The sequence below is a fragment of the Drosophila grimshawi genome, unplaced genomic scaffold, assembly GCF_018153295.1.
Source record: "Drosophila grimshawi isolate 15287-2541.00 unplaced genomic scaffold, ASM1815329v1 contig_1369, whole genome shotgun sequence".
NCBI classification, from domain to species: Eukaryota; Metazoa; Arthropoda; class Insecta; order Diptera; family Drosophilidae; genus Drosophila; species Drosophila grimshawi.
This window is the reverse complement of record NW_025062891.1, coordinates 2,097,767-2,122,844: the sequence shown is the minus strand read 5'-3', so window position 1 is coordinate 2,122,844 and position 25,078 is coordinate 2,097,767. Positions and strand designations below refer to the sequence as shown.

The following is a 25,078-nucleotide window of genomic DNA, read 5'->3' as shown; positions in this document are numbered from 1 at the left end:
TAGAAAGACTTGAATTTTATTCATTGTTTTCAACTTCAAGTTCAAGAAAGTGGATGAAAAATGAAAAAAATTAACTAAAATTAAAATTAATAATTATGAAAATTGAAATAAACAGAAAATTTAATTGCTTACACTTAATTGTCTCTTAACGTTAACATTATTTTATAAATTTAGTATTTACTTCCGATCCTTTTAGTGGCATTATTGTATTGGGGCAAAACTAAACAACAGAATCCAGCTGTAAAATATATTCTAGCTTTATTGCCAAGTTTCCCATTAAAAAGTTTTTGCAAAGTCAAATGTGTGGAAGTCCTCTCATTTCTTATGACCGGAAGTGTAATAGAATACTAAGACAATGCAAGTTTTTATTCACAAACCCAAACGGAAATCCGGCTTGCCACAAACTTATGCATATGCATGCATATAGAAAATACTTTTTTCTGATAGTTATAAGATCAATATAAAATACTTTGTCGACTATAACATGAGTGTTATTTATACGATATTAATGAAATTAATGCACTTGATCTGTAATATGTTCTTCCGCAAAAAGAAAATTGCAAACCTATTTTTTTTTTTCAGTATGTTATTTTTCCACTCTGATACCGATTTTCGGTATTTCTTGGCAACACCCACCTTGCGGCACCTGTCATCAGTTGGTATCAGAGTATTTCGGAATCGGTAACGCCCGATTGCAACGTTCTCGCTTGCTTTTCGCTGTAATAACATCATATGCCACTTGTCCTTGCCGCTTGGCTTGCCAAGTCCTTGGTCCTTGTTGCCTTGTTTGTCTACCCCTAATGGTTATCTACAGATGGCTGTCTCGCCTTGTTTGTGTTAGCCGCTATAAAATTGCCAGCGCATGAAATAATTTTAATTAAATGTGACATTGAAAACTGTTTTTAATTTTTGCACTACCGTTAAAAACCCATTCCGCATATTTTTTAATTCAGTTGACGCTTTTTATACTAAACCAGTCTGAAAAATTAAATCAAATGAATTTATTAGCAATATTTTAATTCTGTTTTGAAATTGACGTATTGTGCATTTATTAACATGTTCATGAATACTATTCAATTTCGATTCATTTGAAATTTTAATTTGCTACTTTACGTATTTGCACGATAATATTGAATATTTTATTTGGTAATTGGAAACAATAGTGAGTCTGAATAATACGAATATGTGAGCATTAATTGAAGCTGATCCCGATATAATTAATTCACTATTGGACAACACATTTCTATTTCAGTACCTAGGATTTATTTATGAGCCTAATAAATGTTTTATTAGGACATTTTGACTGTAACTCTATTAATATTAATATATTCAAACTGATATATACACTTTGTGGAGCAAACAGACGGGTTAATTTACAAATGACAAGTTACGGAGAGATTTCTATCTGAGTTTTGCGCATTTGCATTTAAGCTAATTGCAAATTCAAGTTTAACCTTTGCACTTGCCTAACGTTTCGCGTGCAAATGCAAATAAAAAGCCACCCTTACAATTTCGACGACCTTCAGTTAAAATAAATAATATTCGCTTGCTTGAATTGTTAATGGAAACTGTACAATTATAAAAATAAAAAAAATTGATCTATATAAATCCTAAAATACTGTGTTTTGTGTTTCACGTAAACATAGTATTACCTCATGAACATCTTTTCAAATACAAGCCTTGTCAGCTGACATGGAATTTATCTTATATTGAGTTTGACTTTTTCTTTCTTTTTTTGTTTGTCGTATGAGGCAACAAGGCAAGCATCGAGAAAAATCTCAAAGGCAATTCGCAAACACACACACACGCATACACAATGTGTACACACATACTTGTACTATTTGTAAAAATCAATATTAACCGCCTTTTGCATGTGTACGTGCCACAAACTTTGTCAAGTTTAAGGCAAAAGCATAAATTATCCTTTAGCAAACACATCGTCCGCTTTTGCTCTCTCCCGGTCTCTCCCTCTTTGTCTACCTCTCTATTTCTATATCTCTCTCTATTTATCTACCTCTCTCTTTCCCACTTTCTTTTTCTCATTTCTATACTAAAAAATGAAAAAAATACAAAAGTGTACAAATGCAAGTTTGCATTTTAGGGCCAGAAGCACACAAAAGTGTCTCCAGCACTTTATTTTTGCTATTTGTCAGTGCTGCATAACGCAGCGGCGAATAAATAACATCAAAGCACATCGCTGGATATGTGGGTGTGTGGGTGTGTGGGTGTGTGTGGGATTGACTATCTACATTGGTTCGTTGCCGGCATTTGACTTTGCAACAGTGACACATTTTTTGTATGCACTTGTTTGCCAGTCAAACGCACATATTTAAACTTTGTTCTCAAAGGTTTAAGAGTTTACCATTTTTATTGTCGGCTGTCAATTTTGTTGAAGCCGTGAAATTTAGAAAATAGCACTAAAAACTAGAAAAATGTTCAGATTCTTAGAAACAACTTCTAAATATACGAAGAAAAGGTCTTAATTTTAGAAAGCCTTTTTATAATTTATTCTCTCGCAAGCAAAGGGTCGAATCGTCATAAAACAGATATATAATAATAATATAATTTATAAAAAAAATATTTAGCACCCTGAAAATTAGACATCTTTGTTCAAAATTTTGAAAAAAAAATCTACCCTAAAATTAAAAAAAAATAAAATCGATGGCACAACTTTTCAATTTAGGAAGATACACCAAATAATAAGCTGACCTTTAAAATTTAGTGTGTTCATTGGTGTTAAAGTATTACGCAGTCGGCAACCTTTTTACTTGTGTTTTGCTGCAGCTGGTTTAAAGGGTTGAAAACTGCAAAAAGTTATTTATGATACCTCAGTGTGTAACTGACAGCTCACTGTTTTTATATAGTATTGCCTGGTTAAAATAAATATAATAAACTAATCAAATAAAAAAGGCATAAGAAATATTGTTATTTTTTTAAAGTAATAACATTTATAGTTGCCTAGGGCTTATACATAGCAAAAAGTTGTCTGAAAACTGCAGTGAAACTAAAAGTATAAGCAACAAACGAGAGAGAGAGAGAGAGAGAGAGAAAGAGCGATTGAGAGAAAAAGAGATAATATGAATAAACTTATGTCCATATCATCACATTCTGTTGAAATAATTATGTATTACTCATAAATATAATAAATTGATTAGAGTTGGATTTATGATTCTCGTAATTTTAACAATACATATTAATGTTTTTAACAGAAACTTAAGTTCTCTTTTTTAGTTATTCCGGTGTTGACTGAATAAATCCATACCATACTATTTAAAATGACCTCCTTTATAAAGGTAAACAGTTTGAACAAGGTGTCAGTTGAATATAAAGTATATACAAATATTCACTTTGTTTGACTATGGCACAAAAAGAGCTGCAGAAGCGATTTGTTTCCTGAAGTCTTTATTCTGGGACCCCCCTTTTCTGAAATCTTTGAACAGTTTAATGGTCAACCCATATGCAAATCAAAATATAAGCAATATTTCAATTTATTACACATTTGTGCTGACAGTTCGCCAACATGCATTTCTCGTTAACTATTTAATTGGACACATTTTTAATTATCAGTTAACTCAACTTTAATGTTAGTGATATTGGATAAAAATAACAAGCAATTCGACTATAATTCTAGTTATTGTAGTTCGTTATTGTTTAGCTTGTTAATTAAGCCATGTTGATTGGGGTTAGACAGTCAGCAAATAGCTTTTTGTGAATCGAATAGTAAAAAGGAATCCCAATTTTGGCTTCAGCGTAGCTAATGAATCCATTCATAACATTTAAGGTTTAACAAAAATAATAATAAAAAATGCATTATATTATAAACTCACCTAGTCTACTCAAAAACAATCGTTGAAATAAAACTTTGGAATTTTGAAGGAGTCTTCAAAGGCAGGAAAAATTTGCAGAAAACATTTAAGACAATGACAATGCTTGGAAATATTGTAAATTTCTGGTAATATTTTTAGCATCTATAAATAGGGTAAAACCAAAAGTTTGTCTAAGTACATACGAACATATTTGCGTACAAAACTTTCAAGAGTTTACAAAATAGATATATGTATTATAAATAATCTTATCTAAAAAGAAACAGAAGACTATTCGCTTTCAATTCTCAAAGCTTTTAAATAGGAAACGCTAGTAGAGATTGTTGTTCTTTCATTCAAGATTCACTGTAAAGAAAACTTTATAAATTTGAGATTTTCCAATTTCTAGATATCAGATTATATTGCAGAGATCAGAAATCGAATCATGCACGAAATCAGATCGCAATTGATTTAATTAGAATCTAATTGCAGAGCACTGAATGGAATCAATTGAATTGAATGCTTCTGTCTAATGACAATTGATATTTATTGAGAACTTTTTGTTTGTATGTGAGATTTCTCGTTTGAAAAGTCTGTGTAAATATTTATTTTCGTTCTGAAAATGAAATTTTATGAGTGGATCTTGAGCGAGGCCAATAAAAATGAATGAACGTAAATACGAGTGACGCAGCAAAGTGAATGACATTGCTAAGACATTTATTGCCTAGTTGGCCTAATTATTAAGTTTAAAGACTCTACCACCATTAAACACAAAAACGCAAGTACAACTGGCGTAGGTCAGCATCAAATCATTTTGCATTGTTATCTGTCAGTCAGACGATTAGTAGATTAGCTCTAGTAATTAACAGCAATGAAAATATTTGGCGCTTATCACACATATTTGGTTTATCACACCAAAACCATAAAACCTTAAATTACTCATAAAGAGGTTATCTCAAAATTTATAATTTACCTGTCTGCTGTTTATAATTATTGCACTAATTAGTTGACTAGATTAGTCGGACACATTTAGATTTTTTACCTCCAGGCAGTATTTTTTACTCTGATCAAGCTACATAATTCAGTCAAGATAAATACAGTAAATATTATATTAAGGGCTGGCTCTATCTCTCTCTGTCTGTCTTAGATTCAAATAAGCTTCAAGGTTGTCGGCAGACACTTTGATTGAAAACTGTCGCATGTTGTTAGTGTAACAACATGAATTAGCCCAAAGTACGTTGTACATATTATACTTTAATTTATTTTGTAAGCATTATCATTTATATGACAATTTGTCATCAACCAACAAAAGCACAGCATAAAAAATATGCTAGATTGCTCTAAAAAAGTTCGCTTGGCTAGAATATACCTTAAGTCTAGTAGTTAAGTCTAGTATTCGATCTCAATATATTTGCATATATATTAAGATTTAGTTTAAATTTTTTGATTACTAGTTCCATTGAATAATAAAAAAAATGTAAAACATACTTAATCTGGAACAGTAAAGCCCGCTATGAAAAAGTACAGACAGAGAAAAAAAGCATTTGTTAAAATTTTTACGGCAATTTTTATTGTGGTGCTCTGCATCGGCTACGTTTGAAAATGAATTTGCCAATTCAAAATTACAATTTTTAAAAAGAAGTATAAATTTACTCGATACGCAAAAGTGCGATTAACGTCTGTGTTTGCAGACTTGACAATTTTTCACCTTAGATTATTGTCTGAGATAACTGGCTCAAAGTGCGTTCAACCCCATCATTCGACTACCAAAACGACATTAATAAATTTAGGGTAAATGTAAATTCGAGTTGTGTAAATATTATATAAATTTCGCTGTCGTTGAGTTAAAATGTTTCAAAAATATAATTAAAAGTTATTATTTTCAAGTTATAATTAAGTTCTTTCGGATAGGGGATGTTTGGTATGTTTCCTGCAAGACCAGTTTTCAAAAAGACACATCTGTCACTGAAAGGGAAAAAATTGGCATCTCTGACAAAAGATGCTGGTGAAGAATAGTTACCCTTGTATCCATTATAAATGACGTAGTATATACGACCCAATCTTACTTATAGTTACAGAGCATACAAATCAAAGATAAACCCAACGAAAAAGGGTACCTTCTTGGCAGGCATCGCGAGGGGGATGTGAAGTGGCCGCATGTGGGGCAGGTAATGCGATAACTATACACATACATACCTATCTTAAAAATAAATTAAAATATATATATGTATATATATATATATAAGTGTATGTAAGTAATCGTAACGCTCATATGCACGACGCTTGCTGCTGCTGATAAGAAATTTATTAGATTAAAGCAAACGATTGCCGCGATTACAGATCCGAGTTCGCCCCGGTTGTCATTTTCATTTTGTTCGTGTTCTGTTCTGTTCTGTTCTGTTCTGTTCTGTTCTGCTCTGCTCTGCTCTACTCTGTTGTTCTGTTTTGTTCTGTTCTTTGCCGATTTGTTTCAGTGTTCTGGCCGAGGCTTTTGTCGCCGAATCTTTTTGCTCATTTGTTAGTCTGGCAGGCAACGAGCCACAGAACTGTCGGCGACTGCAGTCGGCCAAAAGATAATCTCTCGTCGCGTTTCTGAAAACATATAATATAATCCATTAAGTGGTTAACCATGTGGCTTGAAAATTGTACTTTTGTTTCGGCGTTGAGCACGCGACGTTTTAAGTGTTTTAAATTTAAAATATAATTTTTTCCCTAATTTTTGAGTGAAAATTAATTGACAAAAATTAATGCATACAAAGAGGCGCAGCTAAGACATTCAATCCAAAGATTACACGTGAACAGAAAGTGTTTCAAGTTGTTTCAAAGTCAAAATTAAGTGAATTGCTTATTTAAATGCGATTTACACGATATAATCAGGTAAATCTTTAGTGCCTATTGAAATTACCCATATAAAGACTATAATCCTTGTAGTTTGTGTGAGTACACTATTATCTGGTCAATAAACTTTAAAGGTATATAGTATATAGTTCATATAGACGCTTCCTCAAAAATCAAACAGAAAGCAAGAAGTGTTGACAGATAACAAAAGTGACTTGATAATTTTATAATTCAGTTAAAGTCGTTTTGTAATTGGTGCTTACAAAACATTTAAAACGCTCGTGTTTGGATCTGTAAGCGAAATCGACTTATCAGTTAATGTTAAGCTCTATTGCCAAACCGTATTATAAAGATAATACACTTAACGCTATTTTTGCCCGGCATTCAATTAACCATGTGTCTCTAGTATTTTAAGCTTATCAGCTCGTCATGGGGCTAATTGACACTTGATAAGCCACATTGCTATAGTGGATAGTTTAAAAATCGAATTTGCTTGATTCTAAACACAAATCATAGCAAATATAAAATAAGCAAATAAATAATATATACTTTCTTGTACACTCGGTGTAAATAATAATATGCAATTGCTATCGAGCATTGAACTTGGCACGGCTCGTGACGTTTATTCAACCAGTCGAAAACAAATACGTTGAGTGGCTTTCAAGCAGCTGCGTTCGCTCTCATTGATAAGTCCACACAAACTCGGTTGGACTAGCCTTTGTTTAAGAATTGTGCTAATTTCGTCTGTGTTCCAGGCACTCATTATGAGAATGAATTCGGTCCAAATGTGTACACAAAATAAATGACTTGCTTTAATAGCAAATAGACCAACTGCTTAGGACATAAATACAAGACAGTTTGACTTTAAAGGTTTTATGTGCACTCGTTTGCTTGCTAAATGAACACATAATTTAACACATCTATTATAAAGTATAATTAGTTTGAAATTGATAAGTTGTTAATGATGGTTAAAAATAGAAAAGAGGACTCTGAATTGATTGCATGATAAGGTATATTATTATCATTATAGAGTACTCGAGTTAATGCAAAGATTATCATAATTTAGACATGAATATTGTAACGCATTGCTTTGATCAGTATTTTAGGCCGATTCGATACAGCCATGCTCCTGTGCTTGTCCGTCTATCCGCCTATATCTATGCCTAACCGGATCACTATATCATATAGCTGCACTTGATGCAATCATTCAAATGATGAGGTCTTGCATAAAACACTTTTACCAAGATTCGGATCTAGTTAAGCAGTTAAGCTAGAAGCTTATGTGATGTTAAAATACTTGATGCTTCTTAAGTGGTATTCTTTCGCTCAGTGGATTAAGACCAACACAGCAATTGTTATTTATCGGCTGATATGGACAATGGGCGAGTGCACTTGTCGTATTCAAAATGAATTGCAAAAAATGTATGGATACCACAGATGTACATATGCATAGTTATGCGTTGAGTTTATTGGCTGGCTTGAGACAAATTAAGATACATATATTTCCCGTTGTTTGCTGCTGTGATTTACGGTCAGTGTATGTCTGTCTATCTATTCAGTTATTGATGAAGGTCATCGGATATAATATATAGAAATATATATGATAAAGAGATGGTCTTAATGGTTTTGGCGCTTGTCAATTTGGAATCATTTATTAAAGCGTTTACTACAAATCGCAACTAATATCCCTATCTCTCTCTCTCACACTCTCTCCCTCTCTCTTTATCTTTGTGCTTGCAGCAGAGACTGTGGCTTAACAAGCAGCATCAGCTGCTAATCGAGTACAACAACAAACATAAATCATCATCAACACGCACAACGAGGAGAGGAGAGGAGCAGAAACAACAATAACAACAACAACAACCAAAACAACAACATTATTGCGTTAAAGTTGCCAGCCTAAAAACACGAATATCCGCCAAAATACGCATTTATCATACGCCGCGTTCTCCGCCATTCTGAAACGCCCTGTGAAATTTAAACATACGATATGCTTGCGAAAAGGCCGCACAATGCGCCGCGCACTTGACACGCGTTGATTTACCGTTATTGCCAGCAGCAGCAGCAGAAGCAGCAGCAGCAGCATCATCAGCATCAGCGTCACCGTTACATTTCGCCAATCGATCAATCGATCAATTTGTCATCTTTGTTTCGTTCGTTCATTTGAATTTTTCGTTTTTTCCGCTGGTTTTTCATCTGTGTGCATTCGATTTGTTTATTCGAAGTGGTGCCGCATGTTCGTGTCCGGGCTAAAAACGTTAACTGGCAGCTACAACTGCAACAACAATAACAAAAACAACAACTTCCACAAAGGCAGCCAATTTAATTTGCAGCCAAAATTTGGTGAATTGATTTTTTGCTGGTCTGTGTTAAATACGTTAACGTTCTTAATGAATGACTACCGGTTAAAGTCACTTTATCGTGCCACTAAAACGACATCCCCAACTAAGACAACAGCAGCAGCAGCAGCAGCAGCAACAACAGCAGCAGCTGCAGCGGCAACAACAACAACACCCGTTGGCAGCTCCATTAGAAAGTTAACTGGCAACAATAACAAATCATCAATAACATTTGACAGCAATAACAACAACAAAAATCCCCGTACTTACAACAACAGCAGCAAATCGAATAAAGTGTTTCTACATTATATACCGCGCGATCCGCGTCTAAGAATTTTTAATAGAACCGCCACGCTGAATAAACACTTGGCCGCCCTCCATTCACAGCGCACCTTAAGCGAATTGAATATAACTGAAGATTTGTGCAATTATGGTGAATTAATCGGCGGCAGTGATTATTATAATTACGATAATTCCAAACATTATAAGAGCCAACAAGAATTCAAATTTCAAGTTTCCCTGTTCAAGTTTTAAACAAACGTTTCTCGAGTTACTCTTCTTTTTTTTTTTTTTGTTTGAGTCGACTCATCATTACAAAAGCGGCGACTTTGACAGTGACAGCCTGTGAAGCTAAAGGTAAGCCCAGCAATAAGTTGTTAAACACAACAATTTCAATCATTCATCAATCATATTATTTTGTTTGTCAAAACTGAGCCAAATTTAATATTTATATTTTTAATTTAAAAACCAATCAGACTGAAAATAAAAATGCCAAGACAACGTAAATTAGTTACAAAGTACTCGAAAAAGGTTAGCAAAACAATAATTAGTACTAAAAGGGTAAAAAACAAAACAGAAAAGAAACCAACGAGAAGGTCTTGAAATAAATTAAAAAGTAATTTGGCTCATCAATGCAACCGAATCGATTTCCTTATTTAATTATTAAACTACAAACATAACACCAAGCATAATACGACGACTAGCTAGACAGGTCCATAAGGAGGAGTTAATTTGTCATAGTCCATAAATCTATTATGTATATAAGCCAATACTTGAGCAATTTCCATGCTGAATGCCTCTTTGTGCATTATTTATATAATTGAATATAAAACACTTATTTCCGTTATTTTTCAAGAGTCTTAATTTTTCAACGATAAAACGACATTTCAATTTGGAAATTGCGAGTCAATATATAATTATTAGCTAGCTAGCTGGCATGCACTATTATTTTGGGCCAGTTGTTTGTTTTAGACCCCCAGAAATCACAAGTCATTTTGGCCTGGCCCCTTCCTATAGACTGTATAGCGATCTATAAATAGCTGCAATCGGGCACTTTGAGTGCCAAATGCGAAAAACATAAACAACGCTGCAGAATACAAAACAAACAAAAATAAAACAACGTTTTCAAATTGAAATTCATATTTGTGATATTCAGCAAAATCAGCTGTTGTTTCTCTGTGTGACGCAAGTGAAGAGTGCGAAACGATCTCAGAAGAGTCACCACAAGCGTTATTTGCTCCACGGCTCTTCTGCTTGTGCTTTTGGCTATTTATATGGGGTCAAGTTGAAGGCGATTGGCGAATTCATTTTCGTCAGCGGAGGAAAATGCCAAATTCAACAAACAGTTCCGACGCGAATTTGCTAACGAAATGAGTTGTGTTGTTGGGTTTGTTGTTGATGTCGTTACAGTGGCAATAAACACGAATTGTTTGCAAACAAATAAGAAGAAAACTGAAAACAATACACAACAAAGTGTGACGACTAATTTGAATTGTGTTTAATCGAATTTTTGGCGGATGCCGATTTCGTTTTATCCTTAGTCCGATGCTTCTCGCGTAAGTGCAACTTATGCAACATGGAAAGCTGGCAAACAAAAATTACAATAATTTTCCAATTAATCCAAAGTACTCAGATCAATATAAACTTTTAAAATGGACTCAAGGCACTTTGTCACAATTAAAATGTACAAATTGGAAGATCAAAATCAATGCTATTCTCCATTAATTAATTAAAATGTTTCATTTTCATTGTATAGTTATTAAAATTATTTTAAATTTATTAAATGTGGTCGCTCTTTCCTTGATGAAAATCAAATTTGAAAACCACTTTCCGAGGGGATTATAAACAACAATTTCTATTATAAATAATTGTTTTAAAAAAGTTTTAGTTTTATTTAAGTAATTAGAATTTCAATTCTTCGCACCATCAATTTAGGATTTTAATGTATATAACTGTTTTCATGTGTCAATAAAAATTAATAATAAAACAACAAATTGCTTCAAAATCTAGATTTTCTTATCCGTTCCCATCACGATATCGAATATTAAAGCTTGATTTTTAACTCATAACAACAACACTTATCAGTAATATTCAATACTAATTTCAATATTTCTGTTTCGCAGTGTTGATCATTTGGAAATCGGATTAGGATTAGGGCAGAGCGTAAAGCAATCCAAACCCAAACACAAACCCAAGTCCAGCTACTTAAAAATACAGAAATATTTTGCTGAAATCTATGTAACTGTGTGTTCACAATTAATTGCAACAACAAGTGCAAATTTTTATCAGAATTAAGAATACAAATTAAAGAAACAATAAAATCACCCACTCCTCACACACACACACAGACAAAGTAAATATATACAGAGCCCAAGACAAGATGGCCAAGCCCACAGCTGCTGAGCAAAGTGAAGGCAACAATTGCAGGAACAATTCCAACAGAAACAGCAGCAGCAGCAACAACAACAACAGCGCTGCAGCTGCCAATAAAAACAATAATAATATTAATATTGATATAAATACGAGTAGCGGTAAATTGAATGGCAACATTTGCCAGCCAAGCCTGCCGGCACCGGCGAACACACCACTCAACAAGGCCATAAGACATGACCTGTTCCCGGAGGTCACATTCTGCAATCTGTCTGTCGAGGAGCTGCACAAGGGCCCCGGTCACAGTCGGATGGTTCACAATCGGAATAGTGTCATTGCCGTCGATACGGATGGCAGTCTGTTGACCAGCTTAATGAATGGCAACCAGGTGAAGAAGCGCAAGCGTTTGATATCGAATGAATCGGGTGACTCCATCGATTCGAGCAGCACCGAAAAGAAGACGCCCAAAATGCCCGATGGCGGCTATGGTTGGGTTGTTGTCTTCGCTTCGCTGGTCGTTTCACTCATTTGGGATGGCCTCTCCTTCTCCTTCGGCCTGATCAACACGGAACTGTTGGCCTACTTTGGCGAGTCGCCATCGAAAACGGCATGGATTAGTTCATTGTATTTCTCGGTGCCACTGCTCATGGGTCCCATCTGGTCGAATCTGGTGGATAAATACGGTTGCCGCAAAATGACCATATTGAGTGGCATCATCTCCGGCTTTGGTTTTGCCATTTCCTCCGTCTGCAATTCCATTGAAATGCTGATGGTCACGTTTGGCATTATTAGCGGTCTCGGTTTGGGCATTGGCTATGTCACCGCCGTTGTTTCGATTGCCTTCTGGTTCGATAAGAAGCGTAGCTTTGCCATGGGCATTGGCGCCTCTGGGACTGGCATTGGCACCTTTGTCTATGCCCGTCTCACGCAATATCTGGTGGATTCGTATGGATGGCGTGGCGCCACCTTAATCTTGGGCGGCACCATTCTGAACGCCTGCGTTTGCGGCGCCCTGATGCGTGATCCCGACTGGCTGATCGAGGAGAATCGGCTGGAGAGCCGTTCGCAGAGCGTTACCACCTTTTCCAATTCCAGTGTGTGCTTGGAGGAGATCAAAAAGCTGCTGGACACCGGCATCACCAAGGAGGCCGTACTCGATACGCTCGTCACGAAGAACAACACGGAGGCCAATCAGCAAATCGATGATCCACTCGATTCGGGCCTGAAACGCTATCGCAGCGAATTATTTTTGCCCACCTTTCTCAGCGTCCAGGAGCTAGACAGCATCTGTGAGGTGAAGAGCTTGAGCCGCCGTTCACTGAGGCACAGAGAAGGCGCCGAGGCGCCCTCTCGCGACAATCTCTTGTCCATGTCTTCCGGTACAGCGGCCTATGGAACAACGGCGCCTATTTTGGGTTCACCGGATGATACGCTCATGGGTGGCATAGCGCCCGAAATTGTCGAGGCCTCCAAGAAGAGCTATTTGGCATCGATAGAGACGCTGTCGCCATCAGAAAAAAGATCCTCAGTTGCGGCCTGCTCACCGATTGGCTCGCTGCGCTCCTCGGACGAGGGCTATCTCACACAGAAACACAACGAGGCGACATATGCGAGTTCGCGGTATTCCCTCAACGAGAACATGTTCATGGCCAAGCACATCACGCCCTCGATGTCCAATTTGAAGCTGAATGGACTGCGCCACAATTCGGTGGATATTTTGAGCGATGACATGCACACTTACTACATGTCCGTCAAGGAGGAGTCCTATGCACTGCTCGCCCAACATCCCAAGCCGCACATAAGGCCGACAGTAATTGCCATTCCCGAGCATGAGCAGAACAGCGAACTGGCGCTGAGACGCGCTCGCCTGGACAGCATTACGGGTATACGGCGTCTCTCCCGCTCCAAGAAGCCCAGCCAGCATCGCTCGAATCTGCGCCGCAATATCTCCATTCGGAACTCGAACTATCTGAAGGACATGCGCATTCATCGCAACTCCATACACTATCGGGGCGCCATGCTGAATACGCATCGATATCATTTGCGAGCCTCTTCCTGCCCGAACATCTATCGCAACTCGATGACAACCATTGCCAAGGAGGAGGAAGATGTGAGTATCTATATACATTATATTAGATGATACTACGATTAACAAATATTCACCCGTGCTCCAATTTAGAATAGCGCTCGATCTTTGTGTTTCCAGAGTGTGTTTCCAAAGCTTACTTTTAGGTGCTCTAATTTGCGAAAGCGCAAAACGTTTCCATTTTGAAAATGGACTAAGATGGAAAAGCATTTGCAATTATCTATAATCAGTTCTGTATTATTTTAGAATTATTTAACCGTAGTCATTGGTGCAAATTAGCTCATAATAATTATACTTTTTTAAATATATATATATTTTATTAGTGTAACAATTGTCAACAAAATAAATCACTCCGTTTTAGTCGCATTTATAATAAGTTATATATGTGAGCTGTAGTTAATAGTAATTAATTTAATGGAACAAAATAATCGAAATTAATTGAAACCCTATCAGCTGCACGTGTGAACCTGAGTCTGAACCTTTAGGTAAATTAAAAATTAAATTGTTTACGTTGACATTGACATTTTAAGTGCACCCATTGCAATGGCAGTTTCTGATTGAAATTGAGAGCGAAGTCATATCAGTTTTCTGCCATTATCTCTGTTAAATCAGTAGCAATATCATATCCTTATTTCAATTGCTCTTGCTGCAAAGCACTTCTTAAGAGAGAGTACGGAAGAATTTTATTAAGCAGGGGAAAAAAAAGTTTTGCTTTAATTTTACCACGCCAGATTATGAGCAAGATGTAAGGGTTTCAGAGTTCTTATAATCCCATGCTTATCTCAATGACCTGCGCCAAGCCTTGAATAAAATTGAGTATATTATGAATAATTATTTAGAATAATTGAAAAGCTTGATAATGTATTAATTAAAGTTATGGTTTTATAATTACAATCCATCGTCCATTCAAACAAACAAAAAATAAAATAATTTTTAAACTTAAGGTTAAACCTTTTTTACATAATTATCTTCATTCATGAAGCGAAGTTTTGGTTTCAAGATTAAATATATTTTTCAAATTTGTATATCTTAATGTAATTAATTGGCGTGCCAACTATCAATTGTCATTTCTTTACTTATAAATTTTCTTAACCTTTGCAAATAGAGAATTTTAAGGGTCTATGCAATCCAATTAAAAACAAATCCAGATGCCTAATCCAATTTGTAATATTAAAAATGTCATATTTGAAAGGCAAGTTCTTATTATTTCGAAGTTTTGTTAGCTAAAGCTACAAATAAGTAAAAGTAGTAATTTTTTCTACGATAGGTTATTTGTTTTTAAAAAAAAACATAATGTTTAACGTATTTATAACTAAGCAGCTCAGAAGTTAACTCGCTCGTCTATTTTAGTACTTATCAGGCGAGTCCAAGTCCAAGTTGGGCACGCTTGACAACAGCTGTTCCGTATTGTATATATTATCGATGCTCTACAAGTAAATAAATAAATATAATATTTATATATATTATTAGACCTACACATACTATTGGGTTAAATGTGTGTGTTCTACATCAAACTGATAAGCGGACATTCAGACTGAGTTTCGTTTCCGTATTTCCTAATTTCAGCTAAAAGTAAATCATTGATTTTTGTGTTTATTTTCTCTTATCTGTACAGACCTGGTATGATAACTTTGTGGACACCATGAAATCTGCCTTTGACTTTTCACTGTTTTTGGATAAGAAATTTGCGCTCTTCAATCTATCCACATTGTTTTTGTTCATTTGGTAAGTGTTAAAGGCCTCAAACTGCGCACTGAAATAATTGTGTATCTTGTGGATATGTTAGTGCTAAAATTAATTAATATATTCGAAATACCAACGGCCTTAGCAAGTCGAAAACTGTCAACTACAAATGTCGCAAACAATTTTTGGCAAACTCTCAAAATATCTAATGTATTATGCAAAATTTATGAACGTGAATTCAAATTTGAATTTCTTTTGAGACTAACTTTTACGACTTTTTAATCCACGACCAATTTGCAATTTGTAAGAGCAGATTATAAAAGTCGACCAGTAACCATATCTTTACAATATTCAATGGTAATTGTCTAATGAAACACACGTCTCGCAGGTTCATCATACCCTATCTTTATCTGCCCGAATATATGAAGCAATATGACTACGAGGTGAGCGTTAGCGCCGTTCTCATATCGGTAATTGGCGTTGCGCAAACGGTGGGCATGATTGGGCTTGGCTATCTGGGCGATCGGCCCTGGATGAACATCAATATATGCTACTCTCTCTGCATGCTGGGTGAGTGATTGATTGATTGCCTAATATATTTATCCAATATAAAAAGCTAAAATTTCGTGTCATTTATTATTGTTTTAGTTTGTGGTGCTTCGGTGTTTTTTATGCCCATGCTGATCACCAGCTATAATGGACTAATGACGATGTGCATCATCTTTGGCTTCACATTTGCCAGCTCATTTTCATTTACGCCCAGCATACTGGTCAGTATTGTTGATTTGGATGATTTCACTTGTGCCTACGGTTTGGTGCTGCTGGTGCAGGGCATCGGCATGATTGCAGGTCCGCCCTTGGGAGGTGCTATCTATGAATTGATGGGCAGGTATGTTCCACAATTGTCATCATCATCTAGTTCAGCATCCGTTATTGATTTGATTATTTTTGTGTATTTCGCAGATGGGACGACTCATTCTATTATGCGGGCATATTTATAGCACTCTCCGGCGTCTGTTCGTATATGATTGAGTTTTGTGAGAAGAAAGCAACTAAGGAGAGTGATAGTGATGTCTCAGAGACTAAAAAAGCTCAACTTTTACATTAGTTTACTTACAAATATAAACACACAAAATGTCTGTAGAGAAAACCAAAAAAAAAAACAAAAAACAAAAAACAAAAACAAATTAGAAACAAAAATCACAAAAATATAATTCAAGGTACTTCAACTGACAAATTTAGTGCAATTAAGCAGCGCTGCGGCCTAATAACAAACACAAAATAATGGACTAGCATTAAATGTTATCAAGTTTCTTATGTCAAATGCTGTTGCAGCTAAAAAAAAAAAAAAAAACTCAGAGCGAATTAGTAGATAATTTATTAATTAAATACACGTTATTCACATATAAGCAAAAAAAAACAAAAAACAAAAACATAAAATAGACTTGAAAACCAATCACAAAGAAGCATATTAGATAGTTAACGCACTAGGACAACTACATTGTACGTTTGTATGTATACTCCAATAAAACAAATAAACAAACACCTGCATACTTATACCATGTGGCTCAAACTAACCAATTATATATACCAACATTTAATATCAATGCAGTGCATCACTGCCATGCGCAAAACGGGTTGCCCAATTTGTCTTCTTTATAAACGATTAGTTTTAATTGTTGTAAAATCATATTTCAGAAATGCCTCAAATTAACTGGAACAACAAACCATAACAAATACCAATACCAATCTATGTAACGTATGCAATAACTTAAAAGGCAATTTGCAATCAACTTAACTCACAAAGTCTTCAAACCGAAAAATAAAATGAAATGATTAGAAATAAAATAAATAGCTTTTGATTAAGTAAAACTTATGTAAATATGACAATTCTAACGAAAAATCCAGATATTTATAAACAGCACCCGAATTGCAAATGATTCGCAACAATTTAGCAGTTTTCCCAATTTGTCATAAAACAAAAAAACTATACAGTTTAAGTATTATTAAACAATTAATTGAGAAGTTTACGTAGCTCACTGAAAACCATTTAGCGTATACCTAACAGCATATAGATTTATTTTACTATGTAGCGCACTTCAATTTAGGCTAAAAACAAATTAACTAACGTCAAGATACAACATCTACGTATGCACAACTGTAGCCTAGATGATCTTTCAAAAAAATCACTAAAACATTTGTTTATATCCCATAAGCACAACTCTTAGCAAATACAAAACAAAAAAAAATTAAAATTAATTGCAATTCTAAACTGTTTACAAACATCAATTAAATAATCATAAATATATACATATTTAGAACACATTATTCAAATAATAAATAATAATAATAATTTTGATGAAATTGCGTTTTCCTATCCGTACTTTGATTATGTCAGAATTAAAGGAATATTGGTTTGTATTTTTATAATATTTATTGTGTATATTAATTAGGTTTTAATGCTTTGGGTCTGGCAAATACAAATGTTTATAAATAATTTGATTTTATTTCATTTTGTTTACATTTATTTTTCGGCTTTTATTTAATTATGTAAACTTCGTAATTGTCGGCGACATAATCAAATTGATTATGCATTATCACCACGATTTGTTTTTGTTTGTGTATAATAATTATATATATTAAACTTATATATTATGTATGTATTTGTTTAATTTTTATGCATGTCTGTGTTTGTATATATCGTTATATGTTATGCAAATTATACAAAAACAAAGCAAATGCGTCCAAAAACCAATCACAAAATCCATATGTGTATAAAGTAGTAGAAGAAAAGCAGCCACCACTAACGGGAGAGATGTGGTTGATTCATTCATGAAAACGAATCAAAATAAGAGAAATTCACATAGTATGTTTATATGTTTATATAGTATATATATTACACTCCACTCATCATCATCGCTACTCATCCAAAATGTAACTAGCAAACTAACTAAATGTACACAAAAATATTTGTATTTAATATACGTATCATTTTTTGTTTAAAGTTTATAAAATTTTAGAAATCACGTACGACACATTTTACATACACATATTGTTCATTAGTTTATTTAAAACTGGATTTAAAGTTTTTTTTATTTTTTTTTTTTTTAATTTTTCTATTGGATTTGACTTTCTCAGCGAACATAAAGTTTGTTTTCATGCTTGTTTGTTTGTTAACATTATGCTTAGTGCTGAAATGTGTTCAGTAATTGTGGTTTACTAGTATCGCCGCTAAGTTTATTACGGTTATTATTCTGCTGGAAATAAAAATATGGAAACAATAAATCTGCTACCACTACCTTCTAAGAGTTAGTCACTAGTAGCTTTTACAGAAGCGGCTATCGGCTATCGGCTACGGCTATCCCAAGTGCAGGCATCGGCAAACAGTAGTTTATTCCTAGCAGCAACCGCTATTTACTGCACCACCCGCGCCGCCAGATCCGGGCAACGCTGGGTTTGTGGGCGTTGCCTGTTGCCCGATTTTAATGCCGTTTGCCTGCAAACAAAAAAGTAGTCAAATCAATCATGATGCAATAATTATGAAACAACTAATTGTATACCTCATTATTTATATCAAATACACCTTCCTGTATCTTCTCGTAAATCTCTTTGGCTGTATTTATGAAAGCCTCTTCCACGTTAGCGGCTGTGCGCGCCGATGTCTCCATGAAGACGAGACCATGCTCGCGTGCGAATGCCTCACCCTCCTCCTTTTTCACCTCACGTCTGGAGTCCAAATCACTCTTGTTGCCAATCAGCATGATCACCATGTTCGAGTTGGAGTGCTGGCGTGCATCTTCCAGCCATGTGGTCAAATGATTGAATGTCTCGCGCCTCGTGATGTCATAGACAAGCAAAGCGCCAGCAGCGCCACGATAATAAGACCGTGTAATTGATCTAATTTGAATAATAAAAAATATAATCATTTTCATACAATAAGATAAAATAAAAATAGCTTAGAGTTTGTCCATATGCACCTGAAAGCCTCCTGGCCGGCTGTATCCCAGATCTGCAGTTTGATTTGTTTGCCATCGATGGTAATCATGCGTGCACCAAATTCAACGCCAATTGTCAGATCGTGCACCGGCTGGAATCGCTTGTCCGTGAACTGCAGTAGCAGACATGATTTGCCAACGCCTTCAGAGATAAGCAGAATACAAAGAAAACAACAAAATAAATATTGTAATTGCCCCTTGTAAAACTTAAGCGGTAAAGTGAAAGTTTTCCATTCATTTTCACAAAGCGAAACGAAATGAACAGCCAATCAACAAAGGCAAATCGTCGACAACTCAACTTTACAAAAATACCGAGATAAGACCACCAACCGGGAGAAACGAGCTTTGTCTCTCTAGGTCAAAGAAGGCAAACGAAACGTATTTTTTCTTAGGGCGTCTCCCCAAAATCCATCCAATCCAAAATCCAGTGTGACTGCTCCATACTCATCAGCACAACGAGCTCGATATCTCAGCAAAACTATTATCTGAACAGTCGGACAGAGAGACCAAGGATGTGTTCATTTTCAAAGACTCAATAGCATCTCATCCGACAGAATAAAATACATTTTGTGAACAATATAAAATCAACCATATGGCTGCAAGGTGCAACAAAATTATGATATTGTCCTAGGTCCTATAATCATGGTCCAAACTAATGTTATTCGAGTATTTCTTCTAAAATTTTGTATTTTAAGGAATGCTGTCGAAAAATGAAAAAAACGAGAGCAACAGCTGTTTAATTGCTATCAATCAAAAGCTCTTTGCTTCTGGACACGCATACTAACAAACATTTGCATATGTGAGTTATTATTCACAGTGCTGATAAGCGAAGCAGAATTTGTGACTCTCTTTACAACATTCCCTCAACACCAAACACAACAATATGCTAAAATACAACCGAATAAGTTTTTGGGGGTGGGGTGGGCGGTCAAACAGCAGTTGAGTCAACAGCAACAGTAACGGCAGGGCTGTAAAATACAGAAAACCCCCCGTTAACTTCAATAGTAGTGTGGAGTAACGCCCGCGCTTCTTCGTAAAGAGGCGTTGTTATGGTTTTATTGATTTTTCCTTGCTGCGCGTTTGATCTTTTCCACAAAGCCAGCAGACGAGCATACTGCGGAGTGGGGACGGGCAGCAGACAAACTTAACTCGACTTTGGCATTAGTTGCAAACAACAACAATATGGATGGATGGATGGAGCACAACGCAGTTTTCAGTTTATAAATCGCCTCTGTTTTGTTATTTTGTACTGCACAATTAATTTTTGTATGATAATCGCACGAAATTTTTACACACTCATATGGAACTCGTCAGCAGCGAACACTCACCAGTGTCGCCAATGATAATATATTTGAACAGATAGGCGTAGGACATTCTTGCGGCTGCTTAGTTTTCAAAATGCGTTGATTATGAACTTTTTAAATAATTATTATCGTAATATCTGACAATAATAATACGCAATTGCAAATTTGTGTAGATTTTGCAAGCTGACACTGATGATGACGACTGTGGCTGGTTATCGACAACGATAACGATTCATTACCAGGGCTGCGGTGAACAGGGTTGTCAGGGCGCAACAGTCTGTGGTCGGTTTATCGATAACCCAGCCCTATATGTATGTATGTACAATTTTTGTCAGAAATTTTCTCTCGCACAAAGCGATGTGTTTTAGCTCAATTTGTAATTAATTCAAATGTGAAATGTATAAACGAAAATAGTTATTATTATTTATTCTGAAACCCAAAAAACTAAACTGCATTTAGCTAGCGCTTTCGACTTGTACAGCGTTTGCTTCCGGGTCGCCTTCTCCACTTTTTTGACTTTCGTGGTCCACACAACTGGCCCCAAAAGCGTAGACAGAGGTGTGTGTGTGTGCGAGTGTGTGTGTGTGAGCAAGTGAACCTGTGCGTGTGAGTGTGTGTGTACGTTGTTTTGTTCCTTCCTTACTGAGGCTGAGGCAAGGTGAAACATGAAGATGGCTGACGGCTCGACAATATTGCGTAGAAACCGACCGGGCACAAAATCAAAGGTAAGCGCTGCTCTATGAAATATATAATACACACATAAATATGTATAATATATCAAACAGGATTTCTGTCGCTGGCCCGACGAGCCGCTGGAGGAAATGGACAGTACACTGGCCGTGCAGCAGTACATACAGCAGATGATCAAGCGAGATCCATCGAATGTGGAGCTGATATTGACGATGCCCGAGGCACAGGACGAGGGTGTGTGGAAGTATGAACACTTGCGGCAATTCTGCATGGAATTGAACGGGTTGGCTGTGCGGCTGCAGAAACAATGCTCACCGTCGACGTGTACGCAAATGACGGCCACCGATCAATGGATATTCTTATGTGCGGCCCATAAAACGCCCAAAGAGTGCCCCGCCATTGATTATACACGGCACACACTGGACGGCGCCGCTTGTCTGCTGAATAGCAACAAATACTTTCCAAGCAGGTATGTTTGACGGAGCGCGACAAGCAACTAGCCGCATAATGAGTCAAGTGTTATGCTCACCCACAGAGTTTCCATTAAGGAGTCGTCGGTGACCAAGCTGGGGTCGGTGTGTCGGCGGGTTTATCGCATCTTTTCGCATGCGTATTTTCATCATCGCCGCATCTTTGATGAGTTCGAGGCGGAAACGTATCTATGCCACCGATTTACACATTTCGTCACAAAATACAATCTCATGTCCAAGGAGAATCTGATTGTGCCCATCAACGAGGAGGAGAACGCGGCACCCGGCGAAAGTGAAGCTTAAACAAACCACAACAAACAACCACTGCAGAAACAGCAAAACAATAAAAAAAAACCACAAACAACACAAATGAAAAACATACAGCATAAGAAATTATTGACGGACAAAGCGCAGTCATTCTCATACACAACTCACTTAAACATATTTATAATATATATATATATATTTACTAATAGCTTGCATTAGATTCAACGATAAAGGCATCATTCTGTTCTATTTTCTACTGAGAGAAATGAGTGGGCCGCAAGAAGAAGAAGAATGAAATTGAAACTCATTTGCAAATTTCTGTGTATGTAGTTCAATCGACAAGTATAAACGTATAAAGCTCTATGATGAAATTAACAAATTGCTAAATTCAGACAACTATACAGTTTCCCTACATAATTCCGTTACGTTATAATTACGATTATGTTAAAATTCTTATTTTAAATAAATTATATGTAGAAACACACGCAAAATACATGAACACCAAATTCGAAATTTCTTTACCGAAAACCTCCCAAAAAACAAAACAAAAAACTACCAAAAGAAATGAACAAAATTTTATATACATCAAATGTGGAAACGCAGTTGTACCAAAACTAATAAGTGAAGTTTACTATCAAAGCCTATTTAAAATAAAATCGAAACAGCAACAAACCAACACAAATTGGTTTCCAGTCTCGTCTAGACAATATTCACCTCCAGCATTCGCTGCTGGGCAACCAGACGCTCAAATCCCAACCGGCTCAGATCCAATGCGCCATATTTGCCATCCAAAATTAGCTCAGCGATGGCTCGGCCCACCGCTGGCGTCTGCTGTATGCCATGGCCACTGAAACCGGTCGCTATATACAGGTTCCCATAGTGTGGATGTCGACCAATGATGCCATTCGCATCGAAGGTGTTGTGTTCGTAGTAGCCTGCCCAGCTGCTCTGCACTTTAAGCGACTCGAAGGCGGGCACCCGACTGGCCAAGGTGGGCCACACATTCGACTCAAAGTAGCCATGATCCACGTCCAGAGTGTCGCAGCTTGGGCTCCTCATCGTCGGCGGGACTGCGACCACATAGGAAATTACCGCCCAATCCATCGGGACGAAAGTACGAGCCATCAGGATCGATAGTTAGAGGTGTCTCCACTCCTGGACAATTCTTGCCTTGGGTATTGACGACATAGACATACCGCTTTCGCGGCTCCACGGGCAGTGCCACACGCAGTAGGTCTCCTCCCATACCAATCTTGGCCAGGCGCGCCACCTGGCCAGACCAGGGACCAGCAGCCAGCACACAAGTATCAAATTGCACGGTGCGTCTTTTGCCATCGGCACTGGCCACCACTGCGGCGGAGAGTGCACCAGCTGGATTCCACTCAAAGCCCACAATATCGCCGTTGGCGAACTGGGCACCAAGCGAGCGCGCCTGCTTCTTAAAGCCCATCAGCAGGGCCCAGGGATCGAACCAGCCCTCCTTGTCGATGCCATAGCAGCCCAGCTCAATGTCCTCGGTGCACATCCAGGGAAAGCGGCGACGCAATGCCTCCGCGCCGAGCAGCTCATTGCGCGCGCCCAGCTCATTCTGCAGCTTGGAGTTGCGCGTCAGCGTTTCGGCGCCCTTTTCACTGGCCAAGACGAGGTAGCCGTGCGGCCGAAAGTTCAGATCCACATCGCCCAAATGAGTGCGACAGCTTGAAATGAAATTGTGGCCAAAGAGCGACATTTGTATATTCTCCGCCAGCGAAAACTGTTGACGCACACCGCCCACGGACAGCACAGTGGATGCCGTTGCATACTGCGAATGGATTCAGTAATATATATATTCTCCTGTGGCTATTCAATGGAGATAACTCACACTCGCATCCCGCTCCACGACGAGCACGTTGAGCTTCTTCTGCTCCGCCCGACGCTTGAGCCAATAGGCCGAGGAGGCGCCCATGCCGCCGCCACCAATGATCAGCACATCACAACGCTCGGGCAGCGGATCTCCGAGAACACTCGCTGCTGCACCATCGATTTTACTACTGCTCTGGAAGCGCGATTGCTGCAGGGCAGCAGCCGATCGCAAAACACGTCCCAGTCGCAGCATGATTCGCACTGAGCAATTGTGCGGGGAACCCAGCACCGCTGAGCTGGTTGTAAGCAAACAATGTGCGCAACCAGATTAGATTCTCGCTTTGGTTATCTAAGTGAGTAAATACTACAACAACAATGCCAGCTTAACAATAATACAATTTAGTCTATCTACAGCTCGCTTATCAATCCAGTAATGAGCGACAGTCAAGTGTTCATTTTGGAATACCCTCTACTCTAATATAGCTGTGATAAGCTCGGAGATCTGTTCCAAGTTGCTACGAATACATTTTTATTACAGCATTAACTGATGCAAAATAGAGTCCAAGGGGATTTTAAACAAATTCAGCAAATTTCTTTTTTGCAAACTTGAATTCGCAATATTTTCTTGCCTTTTTTCAAAACTATCTCTCTCTGTATAAGTGATATACTCAAACCGCAAAAAGCTTAGGAATCTGTTCCTAGTTGCTGCGAAAACAGTTTATTAAAATTGCAATATTCATATATATATATATATATATATATATATATTGTTTTTGTTGCGAAATTGAGTTCCTATCAATTTTAATCTCTTTTTGTTTTTTTTCGAACTAATTAGCAATTCCTTACTCATCATTTTAGCATTTTTTAAAAATTATCTATCTCTTTCTCTCTGGTTAAGTGATCCGTTCCAAGTTGCTGCACAATAATTTTAATTACAGCAATAACTGAAGCCAAACAGAGCACAAAAGTCTGCTAAAGTTGTGAAATTGATTTTGCACTAATTTGACAATAAATTCGCTCTAAAAACTTATTTTAGCATTGTTTAAAAACTCTATTTTTGAACGAAATTGAATTTACACTAACTTGTCAATGGATACTTTTTAGCATTGACT

At 36.8% G+C, this 25,078-nt stretch overlaps 5 protein-coding genes across 6 annotated transcripts; 3 read left to right on the top strand and 2 right to left on the bottom strand.

The window, feature by feature from the left end:
* Positions 1–8,875: 8,875 nt before the first annotated feature.
* LOC116805132 (integrator complex subunit 5-like protein) lies at positions 8,876–9,514 on the top strand. The gene has a single exon (XM_032735560.2). It carries the CDS (start codon positions 8,876–8,878, stop codon positions 9,512–9,514), a length of 639 nt encoding a protein of 212 aa, XP_032591451.2.
* Positions 9,515–11,567: 2,053 nt separating this feature from the next.
* LOC6560128 (monocarboxylate transporter 14) lies at positions 11,568–17,637 on the top strand. The gene is made up of 5 exons (XM_001987095.3): positions 11,568–13,739; positions 15,331–15,440; positions 15,787–15,968; positions 16,047–16,287; positions 16,362–17,637. Exons 1-5 carry the CDS (start codon positions 11,640–11,642, stop codon positions 16,504–16,506), a joined length of 2,778 nt encoding a protein of 925 aa, XP_001987131.1. The 5' UTR covers positions 11,568–11,639; the 3' UTR covers positions 16,507–17,637.
* A 450-nt stretch (positions 17,638–18,087) lies between these two features.
* LOC6560127 (ras-related protein Rab-2A) lies at positions 18,088–20,925 on the bottom strand. Its single transcript, XM_001987094.2, has 4 exons — positions 20,722–20,925; positions 19,376–19,535; positions 18,959–19,295; positions 18,088–18,894 (listed from the first exon to the last, which is right to left on the bottom strand). Exons 1-4 carry the CDS (start codon positions 20,765–20,767, stop codon positions 18,796–18,798), a joined length of 642 nt encoding a protein of 213 aa, XP_001987130.1. The 5' UTR covers positions 20,768–20,925; the 3' UTR covers positions 18,088–18,795.
* A 67-nt stretch (positions 20,926–20,992) lies between these two features.
* LOC6560126 (MOB kinase activator-like 4) lies at positions 20,993–22,623 on the top strand. Of its 2 annotated transcripts, none has more exons than XM_001987093.2 (3): positions 20,993–21,422; positions 21,483–21,856; positions 21,923–22,623. In XM_001987093.2, the coding sequence occupies exons 1-3, from the start codon at positions 21,363–21,365 to the stop codon at positions 22,158–22,160; spliced, it is 672 nt and encodes a 223-aa protein (XP_001987129.1). In that variant the 5' UTR covers positions 20,993–21,362; the 3' UTR covers positions 22,161–22,623. The 2 variants fall into 2 exon arrangements, with proteins under 2 accessions (XP_001987129.1, XP_032589880.1); XM_032733989.1 differs by having other exon boundaries at positions 21,039–21,422; positions 21,905–22,623.
* Positions 22,624–22,677: 54 nt separating this feature from the next.
* Positions 22,678–24,234, bottom strand: LOC6560601 (FAD-dependent oxidoreductase domain-containing protein 1). The gene is given in 3 exon segments (XM_001987092.3): positions 22,678–23,168; positions 23,170–23,925; positions 23,986–24,234. Coding segments are annotated over 3 exon segments (1,335 nt in total). The 5' UTR covers positions 24,220–24,234; the 3' UTR covers positions 22,678–22,823.
* Positions 24,235–25,078: the final 844 nt, after the last annotated feature.